Source organism: Onychomys torridus, chromosome 2 (genome assembly GCF_903995425.1).
Source record: "Onychomys torridus chromosome 2, mOncTor1.1, whole genome shotgun sequence".
Classification (NCBI taxonomy): Eukaryota; Metazoa; Chordata; class Mammalia; order Rodentia; family Cricetidae; genus Onychomys; species Onychomys torridus.
The window spans coordinates 156,739,650-156,763,058 of NC_050444.1; the positions used below are offsets into that span (position 1 = coordinate 156,739,650).

At 42.9% G+C, this 23,409-nt stretch overlaps 1 protein-coding gene across 2 annotated transcripts in view; it reads right to left on the bottom strand.

The window, feature by feature from the left end:
* Nucleotides 1–23,409, bottom strand: part of Prdm2 (PR/SET domain 2) — a 113,735-nt gene that overhangs the window by 27,380 nt on the left and 62,946 nt on the right. For both annotated transcript variants that reach the window (XM_036177391.1, XM_036177390.1), the window contains one exon: nucleotides 3,304–3,414. In XM_036177391.1, coding sequence (XP_036033284.1) covers nucleotides 3,304–3,414 — 111 coding nt within the window. The remainder of the gene's footprint in view (nucleotides 1–3,303; nucleotides 3,415–23,409) is intronic.

Sequence of the window (23,409 nt, forward strand, 5' to 3'; positions counted from 1 at the left end):
AAGAAAACAGCAATCTCCATCACTTGTGACACTATGTGCTTATCCCCACCTAAAGCAGGCAGTCCAGAGGAGGGCTTGCTAATGAAGCCACAGTTGAGCAGAGACATAAAGAAAATAAGTCAGGCAATCGCCTGGTGGACAGAATGCACTGGGCAGAGGAAGCAGCAAATACATGAGTTCTAAGTCAAGATGGCACTAAGCAGGTTCAAGATTGGAAAGGCTGCAGGACAGGGTTGGGAAAAGGCCAGAAGATAAGATTAGAGGTAACCCAGGACCTAGATACCATGAGAAACTAGCCATTACCCTGAGTCAACAGGGAGGTGGTTCTAACAGAGAAGTTATATGGCTCCACTTTAAAGAGAATCAATCAGGTTGCTCACTGGAAGGAAAATGGAAAACCTAGGTGGGTAAGGGAGGGAGGTGGGAAGAAGAGCTCACTGCTCTAGGAGAGGTGCAGGATGGTGACATGCAGGTAGAAGGATGGGGAAGGGGTGGAAGTAATCAGACCCTGGGTACTTGTATTTTGGAAATGAAGCTGACAAAATGTGCTTATTAACTGGCTGTACTGAGAAGCCAGAAGACTGCAGGAAAATGCAATAATCATGCTTACCAACCCACAGTGACTAGGAAGAGCAGGGACATCTATGTACACGTATAGACGTGTGACAGAGAGAAATCATGAGTTTACTTAGGATGAACTAAGTTTAGGGAATGGTAATATAGTTGTCCCACTGAAGATATTAAGTAGAATTTCATTAAGAATCTTGAGGTCAACACAGAGGCTGGGGCACCTGACTATACCCAAGTCCTCAGGGGAGAGAGGTTAATGAGCAATGAACTTCAGACTACCTAGAAAGTGGACAGGCAAGGAAGGACTATATCCCAGACACTGAGAGGGTGTTATGGTTAATATCTTTGTCAGCTTGACCTACCTAGGAGAAGGGAACATCAACTGGGGAAGTGCCTCCAGTAGATTAGCCTATAAGCATGTCTGTGGGGCATTTTCTTGATTGATGGTTGATGTTGGAGGGTCCAGTCTACTGTGGGCAGGGCAACCCCTGGGCATGTAGTCCCAGGTTGAATAAAACAATGTAGCTGAATTTGAGCCTTGAAGCAATCCAATAAGCAGTGTTCTCCATGGTCTCTGCTTCAGTTTCTGCCTCAATGGGCCATAACCCATAAGCCAAGTCAACTGTTTCTTTCTTCCCCTAAGGTGCTTTTTGGTCATTGTTTTTATCACAGCAACAGAACACAAAGTAGGACCGAGAGTGAGGAATGGGCTTTAGGCCAAGAAACAAGTCACAAGGAAGGAATGGTCTGCTCAGTCCAGAGCTGCAGGATGCTGGGTAAATAAAGTACTAAAACTGGGGTATGTTCCATTTGCCAACAGGGAGATCTGGTGACCAAGACAACAGCCACAGCAGAACAGTGAGAACAAAGTCTCAAAGGGAAGGGAAAGGAAGGAATATTAAGAGTTCTTTCAAGGTTCTCTATAAATATAGGACTTGTGGATGGAAGAGAACAGAAGACTCTTCCAAATCAGAGCTAAGAGGAAGATGCAGGATGAATGATGGTAGGGTGGTCCGCAATGTCACCTGTCCAATAAGAAGGACCAACTGCTATGCTATTGAATTCAGCCCCTTCTCCCATAGTCACCCTCAGAATTCAGAAAACTGCGAAAGAGGCAGAGCTATAATTTCTCTACTCTTCAAGTTTCCTGACAGATCCCCATGGAGCATGCACAATAGACAGCATGAGTCACACCAGACTTTCAGGACCCTTGGCCCTACCTCCCACACACATCCCAAGTTTATAGCAGGATAACATCATTACCAAGTACAAGTTTTCCTCTGGCAGAAGCCACACACAGCAAGCAAAGCAACTATCCTATAATAAACTAATGGTCATACGTGGTGTGAAGTATGCTATGCAGACTAAACCCAAAGTTCATAAGGATCAAGGATGGAGAGGGAAGAGCAACAGAGGGCAATCAAAATGAGGGACAGAAAGCATCTGGATGCAGACTCATTTGGGATACTGAACTATGGGATGGATGAAGAGACTGAGAAAAAGGCTTTCCTGAATGCTGAGACCAAGGTGGGACAATAGGCTATGAGACAGAGGCAGAAAAGAGGCTCCCGTTTCTAAATAGAAATCAGCCTTCTCTCCCTTAGACACATTTCATACTTTCCGTGTGCTCTCAACAAGCTGGGAGAGCCATCAGTAATGTTAGTAACACATTTTAAATGAGCTCTCAGATATTTTTAACATGCACCCGGAACACTGGACCAAAGCCAACATGGGACAACAGGAATCTATTTCCATGGCTCAAAAAGGTCTTTCTAGAATTTGTTTTCTGTGATAATCTGTGATTTCCTTCGTTTTTAAAGTGTCTACAATTGATGATCAGACTGGTTTGACACTATCTACAGCAGTGGTTTTCAACATTCCTAATGCTTTCTGTCTTCTTGGGCTTTCAAACATAAGGGCAGGAAGACCTTGGTCAGCAGCTACCCTAGGCAGAGTGACCCTCACACTGACCAGCAGTACCAAACACTGGGCCTCAGCATCAAGTGTCTCTTTCATGGTTTAATGGTTCAGCAGGGAACAATAACTCTTGACTTACTAAATAAAAACTGTTTAGCAATTTTTGTATTGTTCAAACAAATGTCTTCACAAATTTTGCTCTCAGGAGGCAAAAGTTATTTTAAACTCATCTCACTTTCCCGACTGTGTAAAGCACAAAGGGAGGTCTGGGATGGAAGGAAGCTCCCTCCTTCCAGTTAATTCCTTTTATTTAAAAATCACATTGACCTCCTACCCGATCCCCTCGGTCACCCTGAAGGCCATGCACACAATGAACCCATCCTTTCCTGAGTCACAAAAGAGCATAGAAATTGTGATTCTTTTGAGTGTTGTCATCTCCAACAGGGCAAGTAAGTGACCATAAAAGGCATTCAAGATACTGATAGCCCCAACCCCTCCCCCTCCCCACACAATGTTTCTTGCACGAGTCACAAGCCTGTATTCTGAAATCTGCCTGTCTGTAACAATGAACAACTCTTGGCCAAGCTCCTGCCGCTATGTGAATCTGCCTGTATCAAACTGAGAAGACACGTAAGAGTCTCAAATATGGAAGAAGTGGGGTATGGAAAGTTCAGTTTCTACACTAAACTCAAGATGGCTTTCTTGCTATTTGAGCCCTCTATAGTTCTTGGCTGCTTCTCAGGTAGGCAAGCCAGAAGACAAAAGATTAGATGAGGTAATAACACATACCTAGATCACCAAGATCTAATCACTTACCTTCTGCAGAGCCTCTCATGTTTGCAATGGTGGAGTCTGGCTCACTTGCCTTCAGCTGTGTGGCCTGGGTTCTGATGCCTTTGTTTTTATTCTCTTGGGATTTCTTCTTTCCTGAAACATAGCATGTATTTATTTACTCATTCATTCACATCACTCTGATCTTAGAAACAATTATTAACTGAAGCAAAGTAAACTGTATTTGTAGACAATTTTATCACTTTGGATTTCTAAAGAAAGGAATGGATGACTGATTATAAATACCATCGAATCTGTCAGAGAAAAAAAGAAATTCATAAGTCCTACACTTTTAGATGCTTAGTCCTTAGTGTCACAGCTGTAACAGTTATCCAATTAATGAACAATGTATTCTCAAAAAGTAACAGGCCGGGCCAGGGGCAGTGGTAGTGGTAGGGGTAGTAGTGGTGGTGGTGGCAGTGGGGCACACCTTTAATCCCAGTAGTTGGGAAGCAGAGGCAGATAGATCTGATTTCAAAGCCAGCCTGGTCTACAGAGCAAGTTCCACAACAGCGAGGCTACAGAGAAACCCTGTCCCTGTCTTGAACACAACAACAAAAATTAATAATAATGATACAAAAGAAACTTTAGAATCACCAAAGTTTGAAATCATATAAATAATATGGGCAAAGGCATATTAGAGAGAAACAATAAGGTGTAAGTTAGAACCTTTTTATTAAGATAACCTATTGGTTTAGCTAGGATAATCCCTAACTGCAACCTCTACTTTAGAAATAGACATTGCAGGCCGGGTGGTGGTGGCACATGCCTTTAATCCCAGCACTTGGGATCTCTGTGAGTTCGCGGCCAGCCTGGGCTACAAAGTGAGTTCCAGGAAAGGCGCAAAGCTACACACAGAGAAACACAGTCTTGAAAATAAAAAAATAATAATAAAAAGTAGACATTCATATTTATAAAGGATAAATATGGCTCATCATCAAATGCAGAGTGATCATGAACAACTCCATCAGCCAGCATAGCCCTTGTTTCAGTAAAAACATGGAGAGGGGCACATAAAGTTCAGGAAATAAATATTAAGTGCATTTCAAATGATCCCAAACCATAGAAAGTTAGATTCAAACATGACATCTCCTGAGAAGCTACAGCAATGAACTGAATCCCCAAAGGAACAGAGCAGAGTACACTGCAGGTCTAGTCCTGAAGGACTGACCCCAAATTGGTCATCAGATCCAGGTGAGTTTCAAGTTCCTTCCCAAACACTCCCTTCTCTTCTGGCACTTTTCTCCTCCCCACCCCATCCCTCTCCATCCCTCCTCCACCCTCCCCACCCCATCCCAAAAAAACCATGTTTCCCTGCTTTTCCTAAACAAGCCTTCTACCACCTCAGCTAAAGGGGGGGGGGGGGGGAGGTGGTGGTGGTGGTGGCGCATGCGCATGCCTTTAATCCCAGCACTCGGAAGGCAGAGCCAGGTGGATCTCTGTGAGTTCGAGGCTAGCCCGGTCTACAGAGATCCAGGACAGGCACCAAAACTACACAGAGAAACCCTGTCTCAAAAAAAAAGGACAGACAAGAAACCACTCATCACTCCGGAACAGAGAAATCACATTCTGATAGTCTCAGATAATCATAGGAAGAATAAAGACAACTAATGAAAACTAATGTCAGAAACTCAAAATGGCATAACTGAAAAGATCATTAGATTAAAAGTACAGAAATCAATTATAATATAAAGTACTAAATAAAAAGATTTTGACAAAATTTTAACAGATACAACAAGAAAACAAACTATGCAAAACAAGTCATTTAATTTGTTAGTCTTCAAAAGGAAAACCCTAAAATATCATTTTAAGTGCCCAAATCTTTAGCCAGTAAGAAAACAAGCACACATATGATCAGAAGCACCTCCACTCTGGTATGGCTAGAAGTCAAAGGGCAGAGGATCGCAGCAATGGTTGATCCATCTCCAGGTGAAGAATCATACTAATCGGCACCATAGGAGTCAGACATGTAGGCACCTTCCACAGGGGGAGGCCCCTCAAGACTCCCCTGTCTCGCCCTTATAGTACTAGTCTAGGAAACACACAGGCACCTTCCACAGAGTGAGGGAGGCTCTTTGGACTCCCCTGAATTGACTTTAAACTGCTTAATCTAAACCTGTTAAGTGCTGACAAAGACTCTTGGAGGATCTGTGTGAACAGAATCTGGATCCTCTTCCCTTTCAACAGTTCTTCATCCTCAGTGTCTATGACCTTCCTGTGTGTGATGTTCAGTCAGAATGAGATTAGTAACTGCAAACAAAATGCATGCCAACCCCGCCCCCCAACACACACACACACAAATGACCATCTGATCATGTGGTGCAGTGGAACTGCTCCAGCATCACAAGGCCAGCAGCAAAACCTCCAGACACTGAACTCAAAAGTTAGATACAGAGATGTGGTTCCTAAATCAAAACCACATCTTTTTCTAAGTACTAGTCAGCACTACCCCATGTCCTCAAGCAGGATGAGAATTAGGACCCTTTACTTAACTGTCTACAGGTCTTCAAATAGAGAACAGTTATCTAAACATGGCCTCTGCAATAATCTTCAGATACATTAGAAATAATAAATTACATACTGTAAGAGTTTCTGGAAAAACAGGTGTCAACCTGTTGACCACAATACCTTGCCAAGGCAATTTAAAGATTTTTCTACAACCCAAGTGCTGTACCATGCCCAAATAGCAACATGAAGCATACCAGGCAAACAGAAACAAAACATTAAATATACATCCATAATAAAACATGCAGTGTGATATACTCAAAATGTAGCTGCTTAAGTATGTAAAAGACAAACACTATTTACATTATATTCCTTGCCTTAAAAAACAAAACAAAACACCACTAGAACAGCTAGTTCACACCGTATGTCCCTTTCTGGGCTCCTCATCAACAATTCAGTTTGTTTTCTAGTCCCCAGGTATTTACCGTAAAGCCACAGCCATAGAAATGCAATCCATCATGAGGACAGACCACGTCAGAACGAGCACCTCCTGTACCTTCTTCAGAGGATGGACAAGAGCATGCCACAATCACAAACACAACAGTTAGCTTGGCTTCTCAAGCACAGCACAAATGACACTCTCCCAGTCCCACAATTCTGTTGTGAAGGTTGCTGATTCACCACAATATATTTCGCTGCATTGTGCAGTGGGCAGGGGCGCTCTAACCACAAGACTGCCCACAAGATCCAGCAACAATGCCCCCTTTCCCAATGTGACAACCTAAAACTCAGAACACAGTGAAATCTCCCTTGTTCTCTGTCGGGAGATCTCAAATGTCAGAGCACTAGACTAAACCAATGTATTAGATTTGAGGTCACAACAGGGTACAGTAATCTGTGCCCTGTATATTTATTAATAATTATGGTAAGTTCTTAGAATAACACTAACATAACAATTCTATAGATAAAGAAATGATACCACCAAGGTAACTTAGTGAACAACAATGGATTATGTGGCAACAGGAATCTAGTAAGACTATTATTTGTTCATGGAGCTAAGACATATCTAAATTTTCTCAATGAGAACCATTTATCAAGAGACTTCTCCTGAGGCCCTCTGACTAGAGATGAAGGGGCTACTAAAAAAGCTACATGCCTGACCCATTAGAGTGCAATTCTGTGGGAGAAACTAACTGAAGGCTCGGACCCCTGAGGAACAAGTACATCTATGACAGAGAACAAATTCAATTCTGCTCCCACTTATGTGTCAATACAACACCAACACTGTTGGACAGACAGGGACCTTCCACATCTCCTTAATCAGAAAAGTTCTTTCTAGGTACTTGGTTTCTGACTGCTACATTAGAAGAGATTACAAGGGAAAACGAAATGACCTATCAGAACTCTCCTCAAGGGAACAGAGGACTTGTAGCTTCTATCTTTGAAGCAAGAGGAACCACTGGGTGGCTGGCAAGTACACAAGTGCACTTACCAGGGGTTCTGCAGGGTCCTACATGGTGCTACTGCCAGCTGGCTGCTCCACTTGGTCTAGACAAGAAAGATACAGGAATGAAACATGAGGAAAGCGAAATGGAAATGACCACAAGAATAGCATGAGGGACAGCACCTGATGTGTTGAGGGGAAGGAATGTGCACATAAAGACAAGAAAAGAAGGCAAAGAGCAATTATCTACTATATCAAGGCTCTCACACACCCCTCCTCCCAAAGCCATTCCTATGTCCTTAGTTGCTGCAGTTGGGATCAATGTACTAGGCTTACTGCCAGGCCTGTACCATGCCTATGTTATATGACACCATGCCACACTACTATGAGCCATTCCTCTAGACCTCACAGTACTAACCCATGCCTCCAATTTCCTAGAGACCCCCACCGATCAGAGATGGGAGGTGTCTATGCAGGTCTTTAGACTCAGGAGCCAGATCAGTGGTGACAGTACTACCCAAAGTGCTCTTTCTCTAAGGTCAGGGAGGGCTCAGTCAGCACACTCCACTCTTGGCATCCACTGCTAGCCTGACAGATGAAGCGCCTACACACTCAGCGTAAGCCCAGCAGTCAAGGTGGAAGGAAGCACTCTTCCATTTTCACTTCACCTTATGTCACAAAGTATCAGTCCACCACACAGAACTCTGCTCTCACCAACACGATTCACAAGGGGACAGGCCTTTCTAGTCAAAGAGCTGCCATATAGACACTCAGTAGCTGTAATGGCTGCTTTCTTGGACAATAGACAGTCTTATGCTGCTAGTACCCAGGGTGGGAGTTACAAAACCAAAATGGCTTAAGGCAGCACATGAATAATTTAACCCAGATCTGGACTATGTTCTACTAGTCAAATAAACTAGACAAACAACAGGAAACTCTACAGAATAATGTTTCACTTAAAAATGTTCAGGCAGCAAAGAAAACCCCAGGTCTAATGAAGCAACATTAAAAATTCAGCACAACAGTGAAGTTCGTGCATATAGTGATTTAGGTGAACTAAATTTAGAACTACATGGAACTCTCCCTGTGTGCTGCCTCCCTCCTCACTGGGGAGGTAGCCATCTCTTCAGTATCAACAGAATTAAGAGAGCACAGCAGCCAGGCCCATGGATCTTTCATACCATCCTCGGATACACAGTGACTCTAATTTAGACAGTCAGGACTGCCCGGGAGACACTATACTTTGCCATGAAAGTTCACTGAAGGTCTGAGCAGCCCTGAACAGTATCAAGAGAGGCCATCACACTAGGCTGTCTGCTGCCTCTGGTCCTTACCATTAGCCAGCCCTGCCTCTCAGCGACTTCTGTCCCTACCACTCCAACAAAATCCATTTCCCATCACTGACATCATACTTTCAAAAGTTCAGCATTTCTTCAGTTTCATTTGTCTTGTGTTCTCCTTCTGAAGATAGTAGAGTAACATGATCTTCCATCCTTCTGATTCCTCTTCCCGGTCTCATAGCATTACCATCCAGAATCTCCACCCCCCCTCTCCTGCCCCTTCTGTCTGTCTGTCTTCTGCCCCTGATGAAATCTGAAGACTGGAACTCTGCTTTCACAACAGGCTGCAGAAAGACTCCAACAAACACCCAGAGCTAGGATGAGGGGACAGAGGCTCAGTGAACATACCATGGGAGATGGGCATGGGAGAAGCTGAGCTGCTTGTAGCAAAAAGATGAGAACACCATGGAACAGGAGAACTCGGAAGACTACCCAGCTCTAAACTTTACATTATATGGACTGCCTCAAATCCCAACACATCACAAGTCACATCACAAGTCAGTACCCAATCTGGACCTTCAATTCCCAACCAATTCTCTCCTTCATCCTGTGTCCAGGAGGCCTGTCATTTTCTGAGTCCTAATTTCACTCTTAAAAATGAGACATAATGACTCCTTCTATATCTCAGGCTAAGTGTGAGTGATTCATTACAGCACTTAAGTTCATTATACCTTTTTCCCCCCACATTTTTGTAAGAAAAAGCCAACTACGGACTGATGAGCACTCAGGATATGGCTGAGATACAAGCTCAGGTTCCAAAAATTAGATAAAAGGTTTAACTGGGAGAAAACACAAAGTACATGCTCCAGTAAGATTTTTAAAAGCGAAAACCCCCTTTTGATTGTGTTAATAAGGTGAAAGAATAAAGAGGTAATGGCGATGTTGACACCTCAAACAGCCAGAGTTATGTGAGACAGTGGTGGGCAGGAAGAGACAAAGTATCAACCACTGGAGGTGGTTTAGTGGTCTACAGTGCATAGGGACACTGGAAGCTAAGTTCCCCACGAGGAACCCCAGCCACTGCAGTCTCTGTGTGCCTGTAGGCCACCAAAAGCTACTCAAGGCAGAGTCAGGAAACTGAGATGGCAGGACTGCAGACCACTGTCTGACACTGTGACCAGAGGGGCTGCTGGAAAGGTCACCAAGCATCACACTGGCCCTGGTAACAAGGTCAAAAGTGGCCATGACAAGTAGTCACCAGGGAAGAGGTCCTGTCAGTCTACCTCCAGCTTGACACTGATAAGAGTCTGGGATGTTTTCCATTTCATAGAAATGAAAGTAACATGCTACACATTTCTCAGATTTTTCCCTTAAAATAACTCCAAAATTTCCCTGAGAGTAAAACATTGCTAAGTTACTTTGGCACAATTACACCTTCTTTCTACAGCTAAGTTCACTAAGAGCTGTCTGTCAAAACTGAGGCAAATAATAAGAATAAAATCTCCACGGTTTTAAGTTGCTCTGTGTATTAAACAGGACTCTGAACTCAATTCCAACAGAACAACAGGAAGAAACCCTCCAGCACCCTCAGTTCCACTGTGTAAACTGCTGATGAGACCCTGCTCCTACCAGGGGGCTGCTGCAGAGCCTGGGTGGCACTTCAGGCTGCCTCACTTCCACACAGGCTGGTGGACACAGCAACAATCTTATCTTTGCTTTTAATTTTTCTAAAAACAGAAGGAAAAAAAAAAACAATTTATACAGTGGCTTTGAATTCCAATTTCGAGAAAGAGCTCCCCAAACAAACCAGCAAATTTAACCTAAGAAAACATCAAGTTTCCTTTCCTTTCTCTTTAGAATCTTTAAAGTCCTATGGTATAAGAAAAACTATTTTAGAGGCTAATTAAAATATCTCTGAAATCTAAGCTAAGCTGCTAGCCTGTTCTATCTTATAACTTAATTAGATGTTTCCTCTCCTAGTTTTTCAAAAAGGCTTTGAGTGAAAATGGATGTCCAATCTAAAAACATATGGAAAGCAACTGGTCAATTAAAAAGCAAAGAACTTGAGGCTGGAGAGAAGGCTCAGCAGTTAAGAGCACTGGCTGCTCTTCTAGAAGAGCAGGGTTCAATTCCCAGCACCCACCAGCTGGCTCACAGCCACCTGTAGCTCCAGTTCCAAAGTGAAACATTCAAGGTTGAAATCTAAGAGCATTGACAGCTCCACAACAGTGGTGCATTCCAGGCACCTGAAAATCCCAAACCACCAGGGAAGGCTGTATCCTCCATAATTGGTAAAAGGCCTCTTAGAGTTCATGCTAAATTTTACAATACTATCTTTTGATGAATTAACTACAAATTTACTTTAAAATATTTTAGAAATAAATTTAGACATAATTGAGACAAAGTACAACACTTAAAATTCATTCTTGGCATTTATGAATTAACAGAAATAGAATATGTTCAGACCTTATGACAAGAAAGTCTACAGTAATCATAAATGTAAATGTTAAGTGACCTCAGGATACACACATTAAGACACTGGAAGGTGGCACCTAGTGATGTAGTTGTAGAAAAAGGTCTATTTTCCCTACCTGTGTTCTCTAAGACTGAAAAATTCATAAATGGGTGACTTTCAAAAATGAAATGCACACAAAAGAAAAATTAATGAGATAAAATTAACATTTCTGTGGGTAAGATTAACATACACCATTTTTCACCCTTTGGCAAAAAAATCTCTACTTTCCATTTTGAACAAATTATGTTTTTCCCTCCTACTTGCATACCCAACAAAACTGCTCAGAATAAAAATCACTATCCTCAGAAACAAATATTAAGTCCATAAGACAGCTACAGAGATTTAAATGGAACTAAAATTATAATGTAGCATTAAACAGCCAGAATTGCTGAAGTCTTCAAATCACCTCATTGATCCTCAGGTGCGTAACCTGTAGCTTCTTGTGTATAACAGAACTTCAAACAACTGTTTGCTCCTTTCAAACAGACACACACTCTATATTCTCTGTTCTTTCACTGCTCTTTAGTTATTATACCCATCATTATTTACATAAAATATCCACATTAAACCGATCGTGTTGAGTGCTTACTGATATTACTGAGCGTCCTGATCTTGGCAGTCAGCTATGATGAGAGTAATGTTAACTAGCCTTTATTTGCATTTTCTAAAACTCTCCAAGTAGGCAAGTGGATCTGCTATGTTTAGCTAGAGGGCTACAGACACAGGATCCCTTACAGAAACACAAAACCACTTCATCTCATGGCCCTACTATGGAGTAAGGCACTTTGTTCTAGTCCAACTGCAATAATAAAACAGCATTATTGCTCATCAACCCGATTCTGTCTCTGGCATGTTGGCTGTCATCAAGCAGCCCTCATGCCTGCATGGTCCCCTATCACAACTAAAGAGCGGCACATCACTGCTCCAACAGGGATCTTGGCCATGCTCATCTCAGCGCTGCTATGCAGGCCTTCAACCTCAGCAAGACAAAGCATAGGGGCACTTTCCTCACAACGATTTTTAGATTATAGAATACACTGAAACGCAGTTCCAAACTTTTCCTATAGGTCTCCACTTAAAGCCAGAGTTGTATTTGAACTGTATTTGAACCAGAGTTGTATTTTGAACAACTTTTCTACACATTTGGCTTTTTGTTATCAGTAGGTCTTTTTGCAGAGGGCTCTAACTTCCTTCATGGAAGATCTGTCAATAGTGATATATCTGTATTTTTTTATGGCTTCAAATAGTGTCCTGTAGCTAAGAGCACTCAAGAAAACCATAAAAATGTCTACCATTGCACTAGAAACTTTATGCAGTGAAGAAAAAGCAGAGAAATACAGAGTTGTATTTGTATTTCACTGAGAAGGAAAAGGGAAGGGTTGGCTGGAGGGAAAAGGACAGACACAGGAGGGAAGGGAAGGAAGTAGGGGCTGATGAAAAGAGCCAGGAGACCAGACCAGATAAGGCAAGGTAAGTAGCTCCAAGTCACAGCAGCACCCACAGCTACCCACCTCCAGCAGACCCCTGATTCCTAACAGGCTCCCAGCACTGAGTAAACACTACACCATAACTCAGCACTGTTCTTCAGGGATTATCCCACCTCTTCGTCAACAGATGTTTCTTATTCTGCCAATTTAGGAGGGTAAAAGAGTGCTATTCCCGCCGGGCGGTGGTGGCACACGCCTGTAATCCCAGCACTTGGGAGGCAGTGGCAGGCGGATCTCTGAGTTCGAGGCCAGCCTGGTCTACAGAGCTAGTCCAGGAAAGGTGCAAAGCTACAGAGAAACCCTGTCTCAAAACAAAAACAAAAGGGGGGGGGGAGACTTAGCTCAGTGGTAGAGCGCTTGCCCAGCAAGCGCAAGGCCCTGGGTTCAATTCTCAGCTTAAAAAAAAAAAAAAGTGCTATTCCCAAGAATAGGAGGAAGACTAAGATGAAGGCTGGTCAGGATCAGGTTCAGAGCATGGAGGCCTCCAAGGCCAGTGCTCACGGATGAGGAAAAGGGTCTCTCTCATTCTCAACCCAGTCCCTCATCTCACCTGTTCCCAGGAGATCTGCCTCATGTGCAAGGTCATACATCTCCTCTTCAAAGAACTAACCCAAATCAAGGGAGCACACTAAATCAAATAGGTCTTCAGCAAAAGAAACCCCAAACCTACATGAAAGTACTGTACCACAACCCAGGGCCATGATCTGAGAAGTAAGAAATAACCCTGTTGCAAACAAATGAGAACCACATGGGTATATGTTGGCGGTCTAACAAGCCGACACTGAAGGCAAGCAAGATCAAGCATACAGAGGAAGCCTCTCAGTGTCACCTGGCAGACACTGAGCAGAATCATCTGTAAAAGGTACTCATAGCAGATTCCACTCAACAAAACATGAAATTCCCCACACTTGGTTGGTTAACAGCCTCTGTTTCTTCTTATGCATTCTCTAGCAAATTTCTTCATCAGCCATTTGTTATGTTCATTAGCTTTACATGAACCTAACCTGATATAATTATGGCATGTACAAGTCTAATGCAGCAGGAGAATCCCATTACTCGTTAATGCTCCATCAATGCATGCCAATGCATCACCAATATGAGCTACAAGTACATTCTATCTTTACAAGTATTAGATTCAAGTACAGTCTACACTTACGGACTTTATTGGTGTTAACAGGACAACTTTCGGGAGCTGGTGCTCTTTTCACCAGGTGGTTCCAGGGATGGAACTAAAGTCGTCAGCACTTTTTCCTGCTGAGCTGCCTCTCTGGCCCTCAACCTAAGCTGTTTTGTTGATGTTTTAATTAAACATATTCACGTTAGTGGTTTTTAATCTTTAGTGAAGGATATCTTGAACCCCTTGTAAAAAAAAAAAACTAAGGCCCCTCTGTGAAGTTAGTCACACTGGGCATAATCACATTTTGTAGTCCGCACTAAGGTCTGGGCCTCCTCTTACTGGAGTCCGTTTTTAAGTGCATGCAAGCACTGTGAATCCACAGTAGCATACCTGTATATTTATTCTCTAACTTCTCAGAACTGTCAAATCCACTTGCGTCCCTCAAACCCAACTTCATTAGTAACTTCTAAGAAAGTGGGTTTATACACTCTTTCCTTTTTCCTAACTTCACCCCATGAAGAGTACAAAGAAATCTGAAATGTTTCCAGTTACTTTCATGACTAATGATTTCTGGGAAAATGTATCTAAACTTCATCCAAAACATCAAACACATAAAATCCGGTTAAAACACACAGCATCCAGGAGTGGTATGAACTACACAGCGTAGGACAAAGAAAGATGACAAGCATCCATTCCAACAAGCCAGTGAAGAGCAGGTATGTGCAACACATCAAATACCACATTTTACAGAAGCATAAACTAAAGGCAAAAACATGGAAAGCAATGTTAATACTAAAGCAAGAAATCAATCTGGCCTGAATTTCAAGTCTAGGCACACTATTCTCACTCAATGCAAAACAGTCCAAGCTTCACACATTTAACACTTGAGGCATAAGTCTGCAACCTTCCCTTCCCCTCTCCACCCCTCTCCTCTCTCTCTCTCCCCCCCCCCCCCCCCCCCCGCTCTGATACACACACACACAGCCCATATATTTTGGACTCAATTTTAAACAGTTATCCCTTTGCAAAGTATTAATTGATTTGTACTCAACAAGGAAATAACTAACACTGAAGCCTGTGGGTACAATGCAATTATCCTGGCTTAGGATAAAAAATAGCAACAAAAAAAGATCCATGTCATTCTTTAACACAGAGGGACAATTTCACGTACTTCCGACAATTACTCATGAGACGTATAGGACTTTGTTTCCCCAAAGCTTAACTAGAAAGAGTAGAGGACACATGATCTAATATTTTCTGCACTCTACTACAACTATGAATTTATTACCTTAGCATACAGGATAGTTTATACTAATCTTCAATTCCTCAGTTTACTGTTTTGATGCAACTGTAACTATAAATAGATACTCAAGTTTTACATTTAAACTCCATCTTATCATCCGTCTTATAACTCAACTAACAAGGAAAGATATTTCCTGGGATAGTTCACGTAGCTGCTGGTAAAATTCCTAATGATGAGTACATATGGAATTTGGGATCCTTAAAAAAAAAAAAAAAAAGCTAATGACAGCCTGATCCTCCTTTTTGTGGTCCAGATGTGGATACCACTGTGAACTGCACAATCTAGTCTGTGCAAACAGATCAAAAAGAAGTTGTCCCATATTAGAGAAATCACAAGAAAGACTGACCACCGGGGCCACCCACAGTACAAACCTACCCATTCATGTACAGTCTCCACACTGCCCCCTGCCCCTGTCAGCATTAACAGCAAAAGACCCTTCAAGGAGCAGGAGCAGAGAGAACCGCTCATTTTTCTCCTAGACTTTGGACTTTAGCTTTTAGCCAGCAGTCACTCTACCCCAGAAAGAAAGAAGCTCTGGTAATCCCAGATTTAAAATACAAACAGCTAGCAGGCCCAGAAAGGCATTTTCTAACACCTCAAACTGGCAAGAAAAAGAAAACCAAATCTGAGAAGGCAAACAGTAAAAACAAAAGGCCTAGAAACTGGATTGTTGTCCATTCTCAAATGTTCGACTACAACGTCAAGCAATGCTCGTAATACTGTTCTTAGATCTAAATGCAGGCAAACAAACCAGTTTGCCTTCATTTTTTGTGGCATGTGATGTCAAGAAACCTACAAAAGACTGCAGCCCACAAGGCAGGATTATAAACACAGGAGGAAAGATTTCCCTTATGACCAGAGCAGAGACAATCCTCTGCTGAACATGGAGCTCATTCATTAGAATGAGACTAGTTTTGGTCAAGCCAACACCATAAAACTAGTAATATAAGCTTGGAAATGTCCAAAGTATCATGTAAGCAAAGACTCCATCTCATTTCAGAAACCAGAGAAGTTTTATCATAAATGTCTTGCCTCTGAAAGTATATTCCTGTTGGGCGGTGGTGGCACACGCCTTTAATCCCAGCATTCGGGAGGCAGAGGCAGACGGATCTCTGTGAGTTCGAGGCCAGCCTGGGCTACAGAGCAAGATCCAGGAAAGGCGCAAAGCTACACAGAGAGTGTTAAAAAAATAAAAACAAACCCCCCAAAAGAAAGTATATTCCTGTACATTTCAAAACAAATGTTGTAGTATGCTCTGAGTATATAACATATAAATAACTATCCATTCATCAGCTGATTATTAAAATTTCCATCAAGAAGTCCTTTGAAGCCAAAAATGGCATTACACACCTTTAACTCCTGCACTACAGGGGATGGGAGATGGAAGAGTTCCATTTTAGAGGCAACTTCAAGTTCAAGGCCAGTATGGTATACACAGTGAGCCATAAGATCTTTTGAAATTTCCAAATGATAACCAGATTGATTTGGAAATAATTAACAGCTACAATCAGCCCCCAGAGTTCTCTAGTCTCCTATCATGTTCTCCCAAGGCCGAACATGCGCACTGCTTCTTGACACTGTAAGTAAAATCACTTCCTCAGAACTTTTGGAGAAAAGAACAGAGAGGAAATGTTTAAGGTGTTTGGATACTGAATGCAAATATTACTAAGCTAGCTCTGCACCTTGCCCATCAGGCATATTTGCCACGGGGTCAGGTATTAGCTACCCGACTCTACAGGGACAACTGAATATTATCAGCCAAAGTTCCCAAATTCACATCACATTGTATTCCAAATTAAAGTTGGAAGAAAATAAAGACTCTACTATGTGACAGGCCATGATGATGCAGCAGCTCAGTGGTATGGTAAAGTATATCAGGGTGTCTAGGCCTGATCTGAGTCCAAGCTCCAGTGCTACAAACAAACAAAACATTATGCATACAGACACATGAATTTAATTTTTTTAAATTACTGGACAGTGGTACACACTGGGATCACAACAATTGAAAGACAGTGGCAGAAGGATCTGGAGCTCAAAGCCAGCATGAACCACACAGGGAGATCATCTTCAAAAACAAAAATAGAATCAGCTGGGCAGTGGTGGGGCACGCCTTTAATCCCAGCACTCGGGAGGCAGAGGCAGGTGGATCTCTGAGTTCAAGGCCAGCCTGGTCTATATGGAGAGCAAGTTCCAGGACAGGCTCCAAAGCTACACAGAGAAACTGTCTCAAAAAACAAACACATACACACACACAAAAGCAACAACAAAACCAACAAACAACAAACAAACAAGTAGGATAAACATAATGATGAAATGAACTTCAGTACTCCTTAAGACAATTCAATTACTACTGCAGTTCATACAGGTCTAATAGCACATGCCTATAATCCCATCCCAGCATTTTGGAGGTGGAGGCAGATCAGAAGTTTAAAATCCAGTCCAGTAAAATCCAGTACATGAGAAGTCCAGAAGTGGGAAGGCAAGGAAAGAGAAAAGAAAGAGAAGAAGGAATGGAAAGGGGGAGGGGGTCATGCCCAGGACAGGTAGCAGCAACTCTTCCACTAAGTCCCTTTCCTGCCTTTCCTACAGAATGAGTCAGGATGGCTACATCAGCAAGCCAGACCCCACTTCAAAATAGTTCACACTTGTTCCAATCAGGCAAAGTGAAATACAAGAGGCTATCCCTCACAAATAAACATTCAAACAAAACAAACAGAAAAACCAGAACACTTACCTCACCCTAAGACAGGGAAGGAAACTAGCAAGCATCACTTCCTCCTACTACAGCCTCAAAACAAATCAGAACTGCACTATATCAGTTTCTACATTTAATTTTCCGACTGTATATTAAAGCAGGTTCATGATCCTTAATCTTCAACCAAAACAAACTTTCAACGACACATGATCAGTGGAACAGTGACAAGACCTCAAGAGTGCTGCAGAAGAGGGAACTAAACACAATTCTTCTTTGAGTACATCAGTAACAGTTAGACAAAAATGAGGGTCCCAGGCTGAGCCCCTCTGCCAACTTTATCCAAGAGGCAAGGAAGTGAGGACAGCAGGGTCTTACTCTGCTCTTGTGGTTTTCATGACTGATGTCAAGATAATACAAAATATTCAAAAGCCCCACCCCGGCAAATATGCCGATAGAAGTAATCTAGAAGTAGTCTTTAAACTGTTTAATTTAGGACACTCAAAAGAATGTATTGGTGAAATTATTAAGGCCACTCCACGTAGATAAAAGGGAGGTTTATTTTGTAGGGTAACTTACAAATGAAGGGGTAGGTTGCAGGGTCTGGCAAAGGTATAGCACAGTCCGGCGGTGTTCTCTGGAGAACTCTGCTCGGTCTACCTCCTGCGTCCAGCGTCCCCGAACCAAGAGAGTGACCTCCTCTCGATCCTGGGTCTTCTGCTCCCTCCTCTGCCCCGCCTTGTGGGCGTGATCATTACTGAAGCCTCAATGGGGGTTGGAACTTCCAGGCCAATGCTGGGATGGCTATCCACTACAAGAATGAATCTAGGGGTTGGGGATTTAGCTCAGTGGTAGAGTGCTCGCCTAGCAATCACAAGGCCCTGGGTTCGATCCTCAGCTCCAAAAAAAAAAAAAAAAAATGAATCTAGCCAGGCGGTGGTGGTGCACACCTTTAATCCCATCACTCGGGAGGCAGAGGCAGGTGGATCTCTGTGAGTTCAAGGCCAGCCTGGGCTACAGAGCAAGATCCAGGAAAGGTGCAAAGCTACACAAAGAAACCCTGTCTCGAAAAACCAAAAAAAAAAGAATGAATGAATCTAGTTTGATTCTCATAATTTCTCAGAGCTGAGATAAACTCTGCCATCAGCTCTCATTCTAACTTTGCTTTCTACACCAAAGATGTTAAGTCAAGCACTGTCTTCACATCTAGTTTTATACAGAGAATAAGTAGCCCAATTCAACGTGGCTAATCGGCAAAGCACAATAGATAACAGCACTAATATGAGAATAAGGATCCTTTTTTGCAGTGTTATTGGTAACAGTGCATATGCAATCCCAAGCACACTGCTAGAAAACAATAGTAACTGTTGTCACTGTTAGCAGTAGTACAAGTGATGCATCATATGGCATGATATGGAAGTAAGTGTCAAATCCTGACATATGTCGGTATCAAAACTCACCAAATTAACTAATTCAGCAGGAGTGTTTGAAAGCATCAAACTGGTCTGGTCAGAACAACAAAAGGAAGGCTGCTTTCAGTATTATCTTTCACTTAGAGAAAGCACAGACATTTTCATATGGCTCTTGCTTCTGTATACAAATTCCCCTAAACTATGAATGTTAATAAAAAACCAAACTCTGAACCTGTTTCTGGCAGCCTGGCCTACACACAGGGAATCCAAATTCCACAGCATCAGGCCAGTTAACCTGAATTACTAGCTTTCAGCTCTGAAGTCTTCACTCAAAGAGGTGCCTATTGATGGCTAACCCCCAAAGTGTGCTCTAGCCAATTCCCACTTTCTTTATTTTTATTTGTTTGTATGTTTATTGAGACAGGGTCTCTCTATGTCCTGGAACTCTCTTTAGATTAGGCTGGCCTCGAACTCAGAGATCCATCACCAGTCTCTGCCTCCCAAGTGCTAGGACTAAGGGCATACACTATTACACCTGGCTCCTGCTTTCTTTAGAGGCAACTTCAAGTATAAAACCACACCCTCCTTTCTGCCATGCTTAGGAACATTGAGTTCCCATATCTAAACACCATCTGTGAACTGGAATGAGAAACTGCCTAGGAAAGAGAAGCACAGCTAGCTTTAAAACCAACTTAAAAATCAGTTATTTAAGCAAAGAACCTAGTGTTCATATTAGGTTTTAACATTCAAGTTATAATCAGATTAAGAAAAAAAACTAAACTAATTTGAATTCATTATAAGGGCCTTATTATTTTACCTTCTAGAAAATGCAATTATAATCAAACCTTAAAATTTACATATAGACAAATCACAGCACATGGCACAGCTCCTAATACCTCAATCAGATGTCTCAAGTAGTTTTTCATATATTTAAGATTCTGGGCTAGAGAGCAAGATGGCTCAGCAGGTAAAGGCACTTGCTCCCAAGCCTGACAACCTTAGTTCAATTCCCAGAACCCACACTGAAGTAGAGAACTGGCTCCTCTACAAAGTGTTCTGACCTCCACCCCTACTGCACCTCCTGGCATGTGCATATGTGCACAGGCACATGCACATAAACAGAGAAAATACACTTGTGAAGAACAGTTTAGGAAAGTCTAGTTAACCCACACAATTGTAAACAAGGTTACATATAACGAAGAATCAAAGGCACAGAAACAAACATTTTTCAATGTTTAGCCTAAATCTGGAGTACTTCAGTGATGGCACAAGTAGAATTAGAAAGAGTAACAGAAGTTTTTCCCTCCTGGTGAGAAAGCTTAACTGAAACCATACTGAGCACTTAAACACGGCCCACAGCAGCAAAGGTGGGCAAGACATGCAATGCTCAGCAAAGGCATCTCTCTGATGGACGGCAGCCAGGGCTTCAGGAGACACAGATGTTAATTAAGACCCACCATACAACCATACACAAGACAACCACTGGACCCAACATGACAAGCCTGAAGCCATAAGCACAGGAACCCTGCCTCCGGCCCCCAGAAGTCCTGTTCCACACCGGAAAACAGTTTAGGGCCCAGTTAAGTCTATAACGTAAGAACTGCCTACAAGGCACCAGGAGGTGTAGGGCCTATCAACCATCATCCTCAGGCACCATAACCAGGCCTCTGTCACTCAGCTCTAGCAAAGGAATCTGAAACAGTGCTGCCAACTGCTAGAAGGGACCAAGAGATCACTCTGTAGAAGCCCACCTGTTCGCTGCTTTTCTAACATGTACTTGTGAATGCTAACTTCAAATCCTTTTATTGCTGCTTTACAAAAGCATAGACACCTTCCCACCTCCCCCCAGCCCCTGCTCAAGTTGATATCCATCAGCAGAGTAATCTCAAACAAGTCCGTGACTCTTGCCTGAGAAGTGCCCATTCTTCGGAGCTAGGACAAACCACTCCACAAATGCAGGGTTAGAGGGAACTCTGGTAGGGTGCTCAGAAGCCTACAAGTCTCTGTTCAGGAGGCGGAGTACCATCATCAGACCCTTCCTTCTGTACATTTCCTACATACCTAACAGTTTCCTTGTGGTGGTATTGTGTTCCCCAAAATATTGTGTGTTCCCTGAAATAAACATATCTGGGGTCAGAGAACAGACAGCCACTAGAACAAAGCCAAAAATGGTGGCTAGAAAATGGGAAGAGTAAGCTATAGCAGAAGTTGGGCGGTGGTGGTACACACCTTTAATCTCAGCACTTGGGAGATAGAGCTAGCTGGATCTCTGAGTTCAAGGCCACTTTAGAAACAGCTAAGCATGGTGACCCATGCCTTTAATCCCAGAAACCCAACCTTTAATCCTAGGGAGTGGGGGCAGAAAGAGAAAGGAATATAAGGTGTGAGGACCAGGAACTAAAGGGAGTTAAGCATGTAGGTAGTTAAGTATTTGGCTGGATAAGCGGTCAGGCTTTGGAGCAACACAGTTCAGCTGAGATTCATGTGGAGGAGGACTCAGAAGCTTCCAGCCTGAGGAAACAGGATCACCTGTGGAACTAGCAAGGTGAGGTAGCAGTGGCTTGTTCTGTGTCTCTGACCTTCCAGCAATCGCCCCAATAACTGGCCTCGGGTTTGATTTCATTAATAAGACCTTTTAAGAATCCTACTACATTTCCTGTGACCTCATATCCTTCACAGGGAAAACTCATTCCTTGCTCTTTCTTAAGATCCTTCCCATGATGATCGGGGAGCCTCAAAGGTCAGCCTCTGCTGACCCAAATCAAGTACAGACACCTAGTTTAGCTTGCACTTGGTTGTAATGGAGACTAGGAACTTCACAGAGCTGGTGTCTAGCCATCTCCTGAATCTCCCCAACCAAGGCATACAAGGTGCCTGGCAGGAGAGAGGCCAATACAGCTATGTACCGAACTGAGTTCCTCAATTCTCCCATGGGCCTCTATGTAAGCACAAGCTCCCTAGACCATATGCAGCTCCTCTACCTTGAGCCCTCAGTCCCCAGAGCTTCATGTCGCTTATGACACATGTGCAGGAAGACCCTGACAACAGTTGTGCCACACCTCACCTACTTCTCACCGACACTGATGTTACTAAGCCTTCCTCATCAACAGCCAATGGTCCATTACTCTAAAGTCCCTCTGAGAGCAGGAACCTTCTCTCCCCTATTCCCACCCTCCCTGAACTGAGTTCTCTCTCTGCATGTGGAACTTTTCAGCTTTCCTAACCTAACCTAATCTGAGCTGTTCAGCACCTTTGGGGAAGAATGTCAAATATGCTTGATTTCAAAACACTTGAGTGTTCTTCATTATACCAAGAGTTTTCATTTGAATAATTCTATGTGGAGACAGGATGAAGCCATTTCCTTCTGAATAGTGCCCATAATGTAAATGTCATGTGGTAGTTGAAAGCCGAATAGATAACTAGATGATGTTATCAAATGAATGACCAAATCTCCTGACCTTAAGGGAACATACCCTGTGCAGCCGGTTATGGGCTACAGACTTTGTCTTCTTTACCATCCCATCCAGCTTTCAGGTCCCATCCTAGGGACTTCTTGCTGCTATAAATAACTCTTCTCTGGTAAACTGCTGAAACAGTGAGGTCAGTGGGTTAGAGAGGCCTCTAAGAAGGGTGAATGGGAGAGTGAGGCTGAGCCTAGTGAGAACGGGGAAGAATCCAGGGCGTGTGCATCTAGAGGGCTTCTCTTAGGTGGTCATTAAACATCCACTGGTGAAGGAGTCACAAATGCAGTACATCCTCAACAAGACACCCATACTAGGATTGGCACTTGTAGTTTCCAAGTGTCTTCAAGCTTCAGAAAACATCCCTTCTTTTGTTAACTCACTTGCTCCTCACTGTGACAAGAAGTTAAATAGCTAAAGCTCACGTGGCTTCCCAAGTCCCCATTTGAAAGCTGGCAAAGTGTACCTCGGAGCAGGGTCAGGACTGGCCCACGGTCCCACACCTGGCAGAGACCTAGGTGTCTCATGTTCCCATCCCTTCCACCAAGCCCATCTGTGTAATGCTAGCGTAATGCTCCTGTTGCTCCTTCAAGGGGCTCTCTACACACACTGCTACTGCAGTGAGTTTCAGAGAAAAGCATTACCGGACCCGGGTTTAGTAATGCTTGCTTATTAACACCACAAGACCCTAGGTTTCATCTCCAGTGCCACTAACAAGCAGAGAAAGAGTCAGTAACACTCATTACTTATGGCTAGTAAACTCAGTTTCATTTCTCAGTTATGAACAGGGGACAGGAATCAAGAAAGTGGTAAAAATTCTAAACATGGCCTTTTCTCTGCTACATTATAGATTATACAATTCATAGTAAACAGCTGGAGACAGCTAACACTAACCCTCCCACTTTCTACCTGAAAGCTTTAATCTGTCCCATCCG